General features: G+C 36.1%; 1 protein-coding gene across 2 annotated transcripts in view; it reads left to right on the top strand.

The window, feature by feature from the left end:
* Positions 1–17175, top strand: part of Pka-R1 (protein kinase, cAMP-dependent, regulatory subunit type 1) — a 378940-nt gene that overhangs the window by 13039 nt on the left and 348726 nt on the right. The window contains exon 1 of one of the 2 annotated variants that reach the window (XM_069845118.1): positions 8387–8693. The exons of the other annotated variant lie outside the window; for it this stretch is intronic. Within the exon in view, the coding sequence (XP_069701219.1) occupies positions 8676–8693 (18 nt within the window). The 5' untranslated portion in view covers positions 8387–8675. Of the gene's footprint in view, positions 1–8386; positions 8694–17175 lie in introns of those variants that run through there. 2 annotated transcript variants of the gene reach the window in all.

The following is a 17175-nucleotide window of genomic DNA, read 5'->3' as shown; positions in this document are numbered from 1 at the left end:
AAAGATGTAAATGGATTTCCATTGTAGGTCTTAACAAGAGTAACTTTAGTGCGCATAGAATTGCGTACCACTCAATATAATGGAGTTTAAAGTAGAGCTTATTTATCATAATTAGAACTTAGTTATAAGTTACAAGGAATAAAAATTGGTTTGTTCATAGTGAGGTTTCGTAGAACTGCAGCTCCCAGTCTGCCATGAACATTATTTGCATGGATTCGATTCCCACTTAGACTGATTATTTGGTTTGGGTTATCGCGATGTTTTTTCAATCGAAAGGCGAATGTCGGTTAATTACACTGCAAATCATCGGTCTCATTCCGTCAAATACGATCTCGCTATCACAATGCCATCGACGCAAATAATCTAGTAGTTGATACAGTGTCATTAAATAAACGACAGAAATCTGAATCATTTGCTGTCACTAAAATATTTACGAAAATTGTGTAATAGATTAGAAACCACTCCCTGTTTTCATGCAGTACGTGAAGGTGGCCAAGTAATACCTGCTCAACGATTTGACGAATCAAAATTCTGTCCTCAAATTTGATGTTTATGTTTATATGTTTTAACTTATGTTTATAATAGTCTGTTAAGTTTTGAGCATCAAATAAAATTTAGCATTACGATTCAATGTTATGAAAGATGTAAATGTACTTCCATTGTAGGTCTTAACCAAGGGTAACTTCAGTGCGCATAGAATAGCGTACCACTCAATATAATGGATCTTAAAGTAGAGCTTATTTATCATAATTAGAACTTAGTTATAAGTTATAAGGAATAAAAAGTGGTTTGTTCATAGTGAGGTTTTGTAGGACTGCAGCCCCCAGTCTGTCATGAACATTATTTGCGTGCTAATATGTACTGTAGTGTTAGAACGATGATTTTAATGTAATGTTACATTGTTTTAGTTCCCCATCTCTCGTCATTTGTATTCTTTTCACATGTCTCTGTGCTGGCGTAGTTTCATATCCTCATCAATGCTCCTCTTGGACTGCCTGTTAAAATGCCACATTAAAATATCCTTTTTCGTATTTCATACACTTCAAATGTAAGCAGCAGAATATAATTGCAGGTTCATTTATGCAAGGAAATTGCATAAGCTTCATTTGATAAGGTAGTATGTAGTAATTTTAGGATATTTCCTGTGTTTTTATTTTTAGTGCTGCTTACAATGCCCGCTCCCTGCAAAATCAAGCGGCACTCCTGGCAGATTTTGCGGCACACTATGGTACAGCGGGGCACCAGTTGAGAATCGTTGCATTATACATTCCTGTCACAAATTATATAGAATTTGTCGCATATTTTTGTGAAGTATGAAATGCAGAAGAACTGGACGTTCCTGATTTTACTGTACGTGGACTGCATTGAATATCTACACATTCTTTGTTTGTTTGTTTTTTTTTTTTCGTAATTTCTTGCTTCAAAAATTCAAATACCTGGGGGCAACAGTAACAAATATAAATGATACTCGGAAGGAAATTAAACACAGAATAAATATGGGAAATGCCTGTTATTATTCGGTTGAGAAGCTTTTATCATCCAGTATGCTGTCAAAAAATCTAAAAGTTAGAATTTATAAACCAGTTATATTACCGGTTGTTCTTTATGGTTGTGAAACTTGGACCGTCACTTTGAGAGAGAACATAGGTTGGAGTGTTTGAGAATAAGGTGCTTAGGAAAAAATTTGGGGCTAAGAGGGATGAAGTTACAGGAGAATGGAGAAAGTTACACAACACAGAACTGCACGCATTGTATTCTCCACCTGACATAATTAGAAACATTAAATCCAGACGTTTGAGATGGGCAGGGCATGTAGCACATATGGGCGAATCCAGAAATGCATATAAAGTGTTAGTTGGGAGGCCGGAGGGAAAAAGACCTTTGGGGAGACCGAGACGTAGATGGGAAGATAATATTAAAATGGATCTGAGGGAGGTGGGATATGATGGTAGAGACTGGATTAATCTTGCTCAGGATAGGGACCAATGGCGAGCTTATGTGAGGGCGGCAATGTACCTCCGGGTTCCTTAAAAGCCAGTAGGTAAGTAAGTAATTTCTTGCTTTCATTTTCTTCCCATTCTTTATTCGTTTATTTATATCTTTATTTCTTGCATCACTAAAGTACGTCAATGGGGAAGGAGAGCAGGTGGAGAGAGAGCTTTTTCAAGCGATGGTCGGAAGGTAGTAAATTTGTAAATAGAAGCTGGTCACGTACAGCTCGTGTTGCACAACTTCACATAAAATATAGATCTTATTCGTTACTGCGTAAAGTGAATAAGAAGAAGTTAGTATATGGCATTTTCATGCCACTGTTTATTGAGCCTTTTCATCCTGACGCTAGACAGTCGACGAGACTGTAGTGAGTGGGTCGGCATTCTACAGGACAGGACAGAAATGGCTTCACTTTTAGAGCGTGCATTTTCGTTTTTTGACGTCGTACGTCTCTCTCACTAGATATGTGAGGTAATTGGGGAATTAACTGTCGTATAACTGTATTCCCCTTGTTCTTGTATTTAACTTCTCCTGTATTGTACTTTTTCTTCTTGTATTACACTTGTTCTTGTATTCCCCTAATTCTCCTTGTGTCCCCCTTTGTTCTTGTATTCCCCTTGTTCTTGCAGAATTCCACTTGTTCTCCATGTATTCCCCTTGTTCTTGCAGAATTCCACTTGTTCTCCTTGTATTCCTCTTGTTCTTGCAGAATTCCACTTGTTCTCCTTGTATTATCCTTGTTCTTGCAGAATTCCACTTGTTCCCCTTGTATTCCCCTTGTTCTTGCAGAATTCCACTTGTTCTCCATGCATTCCCCTTGTTCTTGCAGAATTCCACTTGTTCTCCATGTATTTCCCTTGTTCTTGCAGAATTCCACTTGTTGTCCTTGTATTTCGCTTGTTCTTGCAGAATTCCACTTGTTCTCCTTGTATTTCGCTTGTTCTTGCAGAATTCCACTTGTTCTCCATGCATTCCCCTTGTTTTTGCAGAATTCCAATTGTTCTCCTTGTATTTCCCTTGTTCTTGCAGAATTCCACTTGTTCTCCATGCATTCCCCTTGTTCTTGCAGAATTCCACTTGTTCTCCTTGTATTTCGCTTGTTCTTGCAGGATTCCACTTGTTCTCCTTGTATTCCCCTTTTTCTTGCAGAATTCCACTTGTTCTCCATGTATTTCCCTTGTTCTTGCAGAATTCCACTTGTTCTCCTTGTATTCCCCTTGTTCTCCTTGTATTCCCCTTGTTCTTGCAGAATTCCACTTGTTCTCCTTGTATTCCCCTTGTTCTTGCAGAATTCCACTTGTTCTCCTTGTATTTCGCTTGTTCTTGCAGAATTCCACTTGTTCTCCATGCATTCCCCTTGTTCTTGCAGAATTCCACTTGTTCTCCATGTATTCCCCTTGTTCTTGCAGAATTCCACTTGTTCTCCTTGTATTCCCCTTGTTCTTGCAGAATTCCACTTGTTCTCCATGCATTCCCCTTGTTCTTGCAGAATTCCACTTGTTCTCCATGTATTTCCCTTGTTCTTGCAGAATTCCACTTGTTCTCCTTGTATTTCGCTTGTTCTTGCAGGATTCCACTTGTTCTCCTTGTATTCCCCTTGTTCTTGCAGAATTCCACTTGTTCTCCTTGTATTTCCCTTGTTCTTGCAGAATTCCACTTGTTCTCCATGCATTCCCCTTGTTCTTGCAGAATTCCACTTGTTCTCCATGTATTTCCCTTGTTCTTGCAGAATTCCACTTGTTCTCCTTGTATTTCCCTTGTTCTTGCAGAATTCCACTTGTTCTCCTTGTATTCCCCTTGTTCTTGCAGAATTCCACTTGTTCTCCTTGTATTCCTCTTGTTCCGCGCGCTCTCCGTCTGAACCTGTCGACATATGACCACACCCACATGTAGTCCCACTTAAAGATATGCAGCATAGTAAAACTATGCACCTGTAGTTTTTTAAAATAAGTTTTGCACTACAAGTTTCATTCAAGATTATTCTTGCCCTATTAAGTCTTTCCTGGTGTTACCTAAATCGAATTTTGATGCAAGATTTTCATATTTTCCGCGCTCTATTATCATCCTCTCTAGTGTTATCGCATACAAACCTTGGTTGCTATGTTAAATAGTTCATATTGATATTGCTTGTGAGTTCGGAGCTCCTTTAAAATAAATAACGTAAATTACGTGAATTTCTGTTGTAATAGAACAGAACCAACTACTATCGCATATAAAATGTTCATTTTTATTTCACAAACTATATTTACAATGATTTAGCCGCCACGGTGGCTACTGGGTGTTCATTTCAAAGTGTGTCATGACGTCACTATTGATGAGTCAGCGATTTGAAACGAGTTTCAGCTTTTGTGTCTAAGAAGTTGCCTATTAATCAAGGCGTTCAATTTGAACTTGAGAACGTGTGCGGTATAACTTGAACGTCGTAGCAACAGATGGCGGTCTGTACGGTCTGTGTGCTACCATAACTTCTTTCGAACTGTGTTTTGCGAAGGCAAGTTGTTCATCGGTTGCGTACGGCAACATTCCACAATACAAATCAGATGCTCCGTGTCCATGTTGACCGTCGAAATTAATGTCAACAAATACGTAAGTTATCGTCTTAACCCTCTCCACATATCCCGACAGTAAGAAAAAACTCACCACAGTACATGTTTCGAAACAGTTCACATTCCTGCCACTACTGGCGTTACCGTACGTATCGGTAAGTACTCTTCTGAATGAACGCCGTACTTACTAGGCAACTTCTCTTGCACATAAGTAATACACCTCTGCGGAAGTGTAGGAAAATTGAATTCTCTAGGCTCATCGGCTAGCCACATGACGGCATACAGCGAGCCATGACACACTTTGAACTGAACACCCAGTAGAGCGCTGGACTTCTAATACTATGGACCCTGGTTCGATCTTCGGTGTACCCCCCGATTTATAACGTGTTGGGCAAGTCCGTGGTTCAGGTAACACAGAGGTTTTATCCGGGAGCTCGGTTCCCCTGTGACATCCCAACAAATCTTCAACTCATCGCGGTTGTAGCTTAAATACCCTAGGCAACGACTTTGTCGGTAAATTGATCTACTCAACTGGCTTCATGGGTGAATGATATACAGTCAAGTATCCGCCGTTAGTAAAAAAAAAGTGCTTACAATGAATGAATAAGCTCTTCGTCTTGGTAGCCCAGTTGGTAGAACACTGGCTTATAACGACTGCAGACCCGGCTTCGAATCCCGGTGGCGGCGGAATCGTATTTGTGGTGAATAAAGCTAAGATTCCTGAAGGTTTTTTCAAAATTCTCCCGTTTCCCTCTATCATTCCACAATCACTCTTCATTTCAATATTCATTACCACCATTAAAATAGTATTCGCCTAGACCTGTGTAGGCGTGTTAAGGCTGGTTCACAATAAATCGGGAACGGAAATAATGTTAAAGTAAATGTATTTAAATGTCAGCATTCATAATTCACTATTGTGATGCTCACATTTAAATACATTTATTTTAACATTATTTCCGTTCTCGTTGTCGTTTCCGTTCCCGGTTTATTGTGAACCTGCCTTTAGTATTGTGACTAGCGTTACCGATGGCGTCAGTATGAGGAGGCGTAGTATGCTTTCGGTGGATTGAGGGGGGGGGATGGAAGAACACTCCGGGACTTCACCGAAACCAAGTCCTTAAAACGTACATGCTAAAGCCTGCAGAACTGTAGCTCTTGAGAGCGACTGTTTTCGTCCCCTTTCTTACCCCACCCACCTTTTATACCTGTGCGGTCACGGCGTTCTAGTTACGCTCGGCTGCATCAACATTCATTCTCGGGACGGAGTCGATGATCCCCAATAGAAGTGGAGTGAAGCTGACGTCATAGTTCCCCTACTTTGCGAGTTCTGCAGGCCTGGCCGCTAAATCAACGGATGGTATCACATAGCTGAGTTATAACTTACTACAATTAGGGCTACTACTACTACTACTACTACTACTACTACTACTACTACTACTACTACTGCTGCTGCTGCTGCTGTTATTAATTTTACTTTTGTATTTTGCACAATTTTCTCTCCACTTAATAACTTTAAAAACGGTCGTAATATTCCAGTTCATGAATGGAAGGGAATGTGAGTGGAAGGGTTCTTAAGTTATTACTAGAGAACGGATTCTAGGTGCTAAAAAAGAAAGATTTAGGTCTTTATAAAATTCAGTTTAAGACTTTTAGGTGTTTATATAAATTAGCAATTAATAATTTAGTAGATATTCCATTTTAGGTGGTGTTACGTACAGTAGTGGCAAAAAAACCGGACCGACGGAATAATCGAAGTCCCCGAAATGAGCCACTGCACATGCCACGCCCGCATTCACAAGATAGCGAGTAATCTATTGAAATTGTTGTAGTTTCTACTGCTGACGTAGCCCATTTCGAAAGCCATTAGAAAATAAGCTGGCAAATAAAATTCATGTTCTGGGAATAATAAGTTAATTAAGTAGTAAAATATCGCTGCAATCGAAAAGTATTGGGAATAAATTTGAATAAGGAACAAAAAAAGTTTCCTTCCCAGGCAGGATTCGAACCACGAAAGTCTTAGTTACCAGTCTATCGTGGCTCTGGAGTGAACAAGGCTCTGAAATCAGCTACAAGTGTCGGTCCGGTTTTTTGCCACTAATGTACAAAGAACTGGTGCTGACAATGAGTGCTACTGAATTGAAGACACAAATGCTATCAGAGAAAGAGGCTGAGTACTGATTGCCGTGATTGGTCAATTTCACTTCGCATAACGTGCATTGACGCGACAACTAGTTTGTAAGCTCTCGCCTAACCTGAACAACCTACCATTTCTTCTATGTTAGAATGGACTTTTCCAAACAAACTTCGATTCTCGTTCTTCTTCCCTCCCCTTCTAAGACCAACAATGAACAAACTTTCCAGACCAGTGTTTGTAAGAAATTTAAAAATAAAATTAAATACAATTTTTTTTTAATTTTGGGGTTGGGGTCATTTTTGCATCTTAGTACCGGTATTTTCTATTTTAAATATACGCAGAAATTCTAAAAAGGCGTTTTTCAGGCATGCACATACTTTTTAGGCATTTATGGCTAATTTAGGCGTTTTAGGTCTTATAGAATTTTAATAGAAGAATTCTGTATACAAGGATCGTAGAGCTATGAATGACATACGTCTAGGACGTAGCAAACAAAATAAATATGGGACTATAAAGTCGTTCCTAGTTATTACATGTGATTGACCAGGAAGTACGCAGAAATAAATAGAACTCGATCGTTGTCGAAAATGCCTCAAGTGTGGCATTATAAGGCAGAACACCACCTCCACATTTTACGTATTATCGTGCTGCCATTAATAATAATAATAATAATAATAATAATAATAATAATAATAATAATTCTCTATTTATACTGGCAGAGTGAAGGCCATAGGGCCTTCTCTTACACTCTACCAGGTTACAAAATATACAAGCAGTTAAAAATTTAACAACAATTTAAAGAACGGGTTATCCATTCCATTCAAGGTTATCCAACAATGTGGTACCGTTACCAATCATTAACCTATTTAATTGTAATTTTTTGTAGATTGCAATGGTGATTTTCGCCTCTGTAAAAGTATGTCAACTGGTTCTGGGTTCAGTCTCGGGTAGTGGCGAGACTTTTTTCGTTGCCAAAATGGCCTCGGGGTCCACTCAGCTTTATGTCAAATTAAATAGCGGTATTTTTCCCACAGGGCTAAAGATTAATCGGGCGTGGTACCTGCCACACCACCTCATTCTAGTGCTGAAGTCATGAAGTTCTACTTCCATGCCCCTTCATAGTTTGTGAGAGATATACATTTTTAAAAATAGTAGCATGTTATTAGACAAACTAACGTCATTCAGTTATACATTTTGATAGTTTATCATCACGAGCTAGCTTAGTTCCGCAAAAAAAGACAGAAAAAAAAGTTGTTTTTTGTTGTATGTTAGAAACCAGGTTCATATATTTTATATCTTCGAAAATACTAATTGTTTAGGCCCATTGCGATCTTCCCCCTCATCCAAATGAGTATCATGATGTTATAAACATGACTACGTGAATGTTTTAATCCCTCTTCTAATGAAATCAATTAGAAACGCACAAATTGCTGCGAATATATTGCTTACACGTTGATAGTGACATCTTTGAGCCTCTATTGTTGCAAATATAGGTCGATAATAATGTGACCTAGCCCCAACTTGTTTGCGTTGCACTGGAATCTGTCTGTCTCTTTCCCTCATCCAATCTCTCGCCGCGTGTGTCCTTTTCCATGTGAAAATTCGGCGCAGTCTGACGTCAGCAAGAGGGGGAAATCTCCTCTCCCCACTCCGGTAGTCATCTCGTGTTGCTAGGCAACGATGCAGAAGGTTAACATTTCGTCAATTGGTCTACAGGAGCAGACTCAGTTTTTCGGAACATTCGGAAAGGGGTTAAATTATCCCGCTGTTTAACGTGACAGTTTTATTAGTGCTCATAATTTGGAAATACGTAGTGGCCACGTGTGAACTTGGGAATTTCGAATGATTTCGGGGTGGAGGTACTCACTGTTTTGATGTAGTAGGGATATAGGAAGAGTGTCACACACACATTGCAGTTTCTATTGACCGACCGGTATAGGTGGTGTTAAGCCAGTTCATCGGGTCAAGGTTGCTTTCGACACATTTTAGAGCTCACTTTCGGGATGATGCTTATGTTAGTGGTAAGTAAAGTGCCATTTTCTGATGCTGTAAAAAGAAATAGTTCATTCAAAGCTGCTGTCACTCCGTTTGTGCAAAGATTTAAGTAGCTGTCAACATTATAAGTCGTATCTTATCAGTGATAACACATCTTTCAGCTATCAACTTGCCTTCATTGAATGTGATTTCATTTTGAATGATGTCACAGCTTGAAGTTATAAAAATTAATTAGATAAATATAAATTTTACAGGATTGGAGAGAGTGATGAATGTGGGTAAATTAATGTTAATTTCCGTCCAACATACAAGTTTTCAGTGAAGGGGTAAATGGAGTTATACCGAGTGGAAATTCAAAATTATGCGTATGAATAAATCCAACAACGTATAAGCGGATGATAGAATGACAGTGAACTATTAAATAAATTGTATATTCCTAACATTCGGAATTTGTACATAATTTGTGTAGTGTGTGTGGCACTCTTAGTCAAGAATGTCACAGGTCAAAATTTCGCAGGTAGCAAGTTTCCTAATTGTGTACCGTTCTGCCTTGGCGGGAATACGTCATATTTTAAGTTTAAATATCTACTATTAATGTTTCATAAAATCTAAAAATTACAAAATAGTCGCTGTCTGATCTCCACTTATATGCTGGTACATTTAAATAACTTATATTACAATTTAATGTAGTAATGGCATTAACATTTTCCCCTAAGTATTAAGGTTGTCTGGTGTCCTGTTTTTGAGACTGTAAAAGTTTGTTCCTTATTGACCTCATACAGGACGTCCAAAATCCCGTATTTACGGATTAGAAAACGATTTGGTTAAACGAGCGTTGAGGGACTTCCGCCGATTTTGGAATAGACACCGACCCACTTAGGTTAATTTCAATTAAGGAACACGCCAAACGAATTGTCTTTGCACCAAAAACGGATGCTCCCTGGACCAAATTATCGTATTTTATAATTTTTTGAATGCAGCACAAGTCAGAAGTCTTGCTAAAATCGGCGGAAGTCCCTCAACGCTCGTTTCACCAAAGATTTTTACAGCTGTGCTATGACTTAGAAAGATCATATAACTACACTAAGAACAATGTTTTCAAACGTCTGAGTCTGTTGAATTTTTAAAATTTGAACAGATTGTAGATTCTCTGAAATTCACAGATGTTTGTCCAGATTTCTATATAAATAGTTTTTATAAGGAATTTTCAAAAGGAAGATAGCCTATAATTTGAAATAGGAATTACTGAACACAATGAAAGTGTAAATACAAAACGGATACATATTATTTAACTTACCGAAGTCAATTTAAGTGAAATCCCACACATGCTAATATTTTATATACTATTGCCTACCTATTTCAGTTTCAAATGGCAATGTGGAATAGTATATTACGATACAAGGTTGAAAGTGCTTTTTACAAAATCGAGGAAAAGTTCCAAGATGTTGTAATGTAGTTTACAAACGTGTATTGTACAATATTTTTGCACGATCATAATTTTTAAAATTGCAAATACAGTATATTTTTCATTGAAAATTGAGAGCAATACTATTCCAAAGCCTTCCCAAAACTGAACTGTAGTGATAACTAAGTAACAATAAGTGCACTGTAATGGGGGGTATTTCAATATAGTTTTTTTTTTATAATTGAAGTAAACTTTATTGTACATAAATAAATACATTATAGTTGGGAATGACAAACAGAAAAAAAGAAAACAAAAGAAAAAAAAAATAAAATAAAATAACTTGACACTTGTTTATGGGTACTGCCCACTGGCAATCCCAAAAGTACCCTATAGCCTCATGTCACTATGCCGAATATAGTTTTATGTTGCGAAGAATGATTTCCCTAGCAACAAGTTTGTGTGTAGGAATTCTAACTTTCAAGGCCTAGCAACAATAGTTGTAAATACAACAAAAAACACGATATTGCAAAAAGGATATTTTCTGTTACGAAAAATAAGTGAAGGAATGGAAGGGCAGATGTTCCACAGATCTCACGAAAACTGAGGTCTAAATTACCTTAAATTATAATTATTTTTCATTCATTTTTTAAGCAATTAAGATAGATTAAACTTTGCTAGCTAATGCGATTAAAAACGTATACTTTTCACTAGAAATCAGTCATTTTATTGGACAGTTTAGTAGTGTACTAAATAAAACCATTTCAGTTGTATACAATCTAAATCCTACTATGGCAATAATATGGCATGGGAGTCCACTGCTGTGGAGTAATGGTTAGCTTGCCTGACAGTGAGACGAGTGGGCCCTGATTCAAATCCTGGTTGGGACAAGTTACCTGGTTGAGGTTTTTTCCGGGATTTTCCTCTCAACCCATTAAGAGCAAATGCTGGGTAACTTCCGGCGCTGTACCCCTGGTCTCATTTTGGTGGCATTATCACCTTCATCTCACTCAGATGCTAGATAACCAGAGCAGTTGACAAAGCGTCGTTAAATAAACAAAAAAAAAAGTTATATGGCATGGAGTGCATATGGGGTTCTCATAAATTATGAGCATTATGATAAATATCACACCTCAAGGTTTGACCTCATCCTGTCCGTTATTGGCATTCTGAAAACCTGGTAAGTCCACACCTGTGGAGTAACGGTCAGCACGTCTGGTCGCGAAACCAGGTGGCCCGGGTTCGAATCCCGGTCGGGGCAAGTTATCAGGTTGAGGTTTTTTCCGGGGTTTTCCCTCAACCCAATACGAGAAAATGCTGGGTAACTTTCGGTGCTGGACCCCGGAAATACCGCCATTATCATCTTCATTTCATTCAGACGCTAAATAACCTAGATGTTGATAAAGCGTCGTAAAATAACCCAATAAAAATAAAAAAAAACCTGGTAACCCTACTAAGTAAAGAGAAGATATTGATTTCTAGTTACTCCCAGGAATACACACTTTCGTAATCTACTAATACCTAAGCATTTCTTTTGACATGCCATCAATTTGCATCTATTTGTGTGAACTGTTAACATACAGCCTTTTGTTCATATTTGTTAGCCTCAACTTGATTTAAGGGTATATGTACGTGAACGACTACAAATATTATCAGAAAATGAAGGCTCTAAATTTCTAAAATTTTATAAGGAAATGAACTCACAGTCGGACAACAATTACAAGGTACCACAACAAGACTTATTAGAACTTAAATGTCTGAGAAAAGTATAAAAAAGATTACTAATAATATTTTTTAGAATTCACTTTTTACTTTAAATTAAATTTTCCAACATTTGAAAATTTTCACACATAATATTTCATAACTCCACAACCATTAGAGATAGAATTCTGAAATGTTGTACACTTATTTAACATGCAATTATGCAAAAGATAGACTACAATAATGCCCATTTCTTTGAAAATATAAAAATTAGGTAACAAAACATTATGTAAATTTTAATATATTTTATATAGGACAAATAAAAAATTAATTGTATTAAAATAAACAACTCTACATGTCTGAGAGTAGTCTACTTTTCAGAAATAAGTGTTTATTACATGCAAGAAAAATATTACAGATGTCAGAGAGACCATAACCATGTTATGGTTACCAATAATGATGTCATTAACTGCAGATTTTTTTGTTGTTTTTTCATACTTTGATAAAACTGGTTTGAAAAATATTATTAGTAACCTTTTTTTTATACTTTTATCAGGTATTTAAGTTCTAATAGGTCTTGTTGTGGTACCTGTAATTTTTGTTTAATTGTGAATTCATTTTCTTATACAATTTTAGAAATTTAGAACCTGCATTTTCTGATAATATTTGTGGTCGTTCACGTACACATGCCTTAAGAAGAAAGTATGAACCTAAACTTTAGTTAGTTTTTATTGAAATAGTACCCAATGGCAATTTCCTAAAAATCAGCTCAAACAGTTTTATTCTCAGTTTTCGTGTTATTGTAATCGGTAAGATCTCATTAATTATTGTTAATTTTCCCTTTAAAACGTTTTATGTTAAAATCTTTTTGTGACAAGTTTTAGCACATGAATGAAGCAAGGTACTTGGAAGATGTCACTTGTGTTTGTGTAAATGTATGGTAATTAACAAAAAATGGTTTTTATTAAAGAAAAAAGGAAACGAGTTAAGCACTTTGTGTATTGATTAGAGTTTTCTTTCATTATTTAATTAATCATGTTTTATAAATTGGACAGAAACACATGAAAAATATTACCACACTTGAACTTAGAACTTGCAAAACAGTGTACTGTATATCTTGGTATTATGAATTTAACAAGAATGGTTTTGGTATAGGGGAAAGCCTTTGTGTGGAAATAAAGGAACAGTTTGATTTTGTGTAAAGGGATATTATATTTTAGGTTGGTATCTAGAAGAAAAACCAGCTTTATTAGATCATCATATGTGTGCATATTTATTTATTTATTTATTTCATCAATCTTTGTTCACGTCATGGCGGATTAGATGTATTCCATCCGCCATCACTCTCAATACAAATATAACACAAACTAATACATAATGAACGTATAAATATCATCTGTTTACAGTAATAATACTACTACTATTACTACTACTACTAATAATAATAATAATGATAATAATAATAATAATAATAATACGTAATATTAATAATAATAATAATAATAATAATAATAATAATAATAATAATACACAACTAATAATAAGTATAGCTCTTGTATTTAAAACTCCTACCTTAGCTTTTTCATTTTATGCTCAATCTCTTAAGAATTATTCTGTTAACTTCATTGACTACTCCTGGTTGTTTCTTATCGTATAACTGCTCAACATTTATAATTCCATCTCCGTTAGAGCTTTGACTTTCTCTTCCCATCTAATTTTAACTCTAAAAAGAAATTTTCCTAATTTATGCAAATTGCTGGCGTTTAGGTGACCATTAATTTTTTTATAAGCTACTATAACGTTTATTTGTAGAAATTTTTTATCTACCCAACTATGTCTCAAATCATTCGTTGCCTGACACTTTAGTGCAATATGCATTGCGTCTTCAGCTAGTCCACACAAAGGACATTCATGTGTGCATATATGTGTGATGTGTGGATTTCACAATGAACTTAGTACCTACTCAGTACTTAGTACCTGTTGTAATCCCCTGGTAGAGGGGCAGAGAAGGCCTGACGGCCTTATCTCTACCAGGTTAAATAAATAAATAAATACTAATACTAAATACTACTCATTTAATAGTCGTGGAAAACATTTCGGAGATGCAAATACTTTTTTTGTCTGGTAAAAACTGGTGCGGGGAAAATCTGAATTTTTGCGTAAATCCCATTTAATTTTATTAAAAAAAATTAGTGTGTGAAAATTTTTTTATCAACTTATTGCATGATATTCTATGTGAACATAATGCCGTATCACATAAAATAGTCTAGTAATCAGCTTAAAAAAATAGTAGCATCAAGTTTTATATGAATGGATTCTTCAGGCATTTCTTATTGCAACTTCCGTAAAAAAAACTTAAATCTTCAAAATTAATATTTCAAAAGTTTCTGATCTCGAGCATTCACATTATCTGGCTGTTATATAACTTGTTGCCTGTCGTGATAGGATCTGCTTCCATTATGAAGTAAGCTTACAGTGATAGTTCTTCAATCTTGAGATTAAAACTACAGAACTGAGTGTGTAATTGAATGCTGTCACAATGTTTACTCTTACCTCAAATCATAATATGTTGAAAATGTCACCTTCTCGTAGACAGACGTCAGTGAATAAAATTATTGAACACTGGTCCCAGTACTTCTTGTGTACTTTTATGGAGGACATTGTGAATGTCATGTAATGAGCACTCATGTTACTGGTGAGGTGCTCCGGAACTTCAATAGTAATGATTTTGGGGAGGGGTGGACTTAAATGTTTTGAAAAATGTAGCCACATGTTGTCAGTAAAAAGTATGATTTCTGAATTCACAATCCTGTTACGTACATATTGTAAGGAACTAACTAAAAAACTGAATATCAATGTTGATATTGGGGTAATTTGAGGCCGTTAGAACCACAGTGATATGAGTAGCAAATTTACGAAAAATGAGAAAAGTGCACTGGTGTATACCTAAATGTTGCATCTACTGAGGGACAGAGTGATATGTGTGAGCATTATATTGGACAAAAAGTAAACTACGTGAACTGAACCGCTCAACTTTATATGGTTACATTTTCAGCAATTTTGTGGTTTTGGGTGCAGATTTGCGTGAACCTGCACATTGTGCTGCTAAACAATCAAGAGATTTTCTTGTACTTCCAATTTCGTTCAGTTTCTCTTCTATTAAAAAGGTCGTCCTTACCCAACATTGAACTCACAACATCTTTTTATAATTTACTTGCTTGGAATGTTTACACCGGACACTTTTCTCACACATTTAAATGGACTTTGTCGATTCGATCTATACTTAAAAGTATTCTAATAACGTAATAACACTGTACTTCTTGTTTTAAAACCTATCTCCCTGTAATAACACATCTGATCCCGTGAATACGAAAAACTGTAAAATAAGTACATTGTTCATCTGATCTCCATTCTCGAACACCCATAACCTCTATTCCTCTCTCAGAGTGAGAGTCCAAGTTTCACAACCATATAGAACAGCCAATAATATAACTGTTTTATAAATTCTAACTTTCAGATTTTTCGAGAGCAGACAGGATGATAATAACATCTCAACCGAATAAGGGCAGGCATTTCTCATATTTTTTCTGCGTTTGATTTCCTATTAAGTGACATTTATATTTGTTACTGTTGTTCCAAGGTACTTGAATTTTTCCACCTCTTCAAAGGATAAATTTCCAATTTTTATATTTCCATTTCGTACTATGTTCTGATCACATAACATAATCCTATACTTCGTTTTTTCGAGGTTTACTTGCAAACCTATTTCCTTACTTGCTTCAAGTAAAATTCCCGTGTTTTCCCTAATCATTCGTGGGTTTTCTCCTAACATATTCACGTCATCCATTTAAACAAGCAGCTGATGTAACCCATCCAATTCCAAACCTTCCTTGTTTTCCCAGACTTTCTTAATGGCATATTCTAGAGCAAAGTTAAAAAGTAAAGGTGATAGTGCATCTCCTTGCTTTTAACCTGCAGTTAATTGGAAAAGCATCAAACAGAAACTAACCCACACAGACTCTGCCGTAAGTTTTACTGAGACACATTGTAATGAATCAAACTAGTTTCTTGGGAATACCAAATTCAATAAGAATATTATATAAAACTTCTCCCTTAACCAAGTTATATGCCTTTTTGAGATCTATGAATAACTGATGTACTCCCATTTTTTCTCCAATATCTGTCGAATACAAAAAATCTGATAAATAGTTGATCTATTACGCCTGTTAATGATCCCCAATAATTTTATCTACTTAAGGAGTTATTCTTCTGAAAAGAATATTGGAGAAAATTTTGTATGACGTCAATAAGAGTGATATTTCTCGAAAGTTACTACATTTAGTTTTTTCGACCTTCTTAAAGATAGATACAGTTATGGACTTCTTCCATTGTTATGGTACAATTTTCTTTCCCCAAATAGCAAGTGCAAGCTTATAAATTTCGCTAGATAATGCGCTTCCACCCTCTTGTATTAATTCTGCTGGAATTTGATCGATTCCTGAAGACTTGTACTTTTTCAGATTTTCTATCGCAATTTCGACTTCTGAAAGTGTGGATAGCATGTGGCAGGAATGCATGTAGTGTGTTATTGGAAGACCTGAAGGAAAAAGATCTTTGGGGAGGCCAATGCATAGAAGGGAGGATAATATTAAAATAAATTTGAGCGAGGTGGGATATGATGGTAGGGACTGGATTAATCTTGCTCAGGGACTGATGGCGGGCTTATGTGAGGGCGGCAATGAACATTCAGGTTCCTTAAAAGCTATAAGCAAGTTGTAAGTCAGTCTGATCACTTGAGTATGGGGAATATTGTGCATGGACTTCCCTATATGGAATTTCCAGTGAAATGAGGGTGCTTGAAATTGGAATCCTTGTATTTGTATGATCTATGATACCATTAAAATTTTCTATCGTGATTAAGCATTCTTGAGATTTTCTTAATTTTTGTATACATGTAGAATGTAAGTGGACGAGTTTTTGTAAGGGAAATTTCAGGAGATAGAAAGACGGATACATTTTTACTATATAGGATGGAAGTGATATAACTCTGCAGATTGAAGAGGGCAATAGAATATATTAAAATAAATAAAAGCATCTATTATGGGTTTTGTAATTAAGTGTGTGGTTAATTAGAAAATTAGGCTGGAAGTCTGCGTAGTTTGACAACAGCACATCGATGGCTCACCAACAAAAACACACATACACTTGGTCTGAATTCCATCCTTCTGTCACCACAGGAAATAACAATATGTGTTAATTGATATGGAGCTTCTGGACTAAGATTCCATGGTCTACTGGTGTAGAAATTACCAGACGTTTCGTCTACTGCTGCTAGGGCTGGGCAGTATTTGAAATATATTATGTATTTTGTAATTTGTGAGGATTTTAGAAAGTATTTTGTATTT

The sequence above is a fragment of the Periplaneta americana genome, chromosome 14 (genome assembly GCF_040183065.1).
Source record: "Periplaneta americana isolate PAMFEO1 chromosome 14, P.americana_PAMFEO1_priV1, whole genome shotgun sequence".
Taxonomy (NCBI): Eukaryota; Metazoa; Arthropoda; class Insecta; order Blattodea; family Blattidae; genus Periplaneta; species Periplaneta americana.
This window is presented reverse-complemented; position numbering and strand designations above follow the sequence as displayed.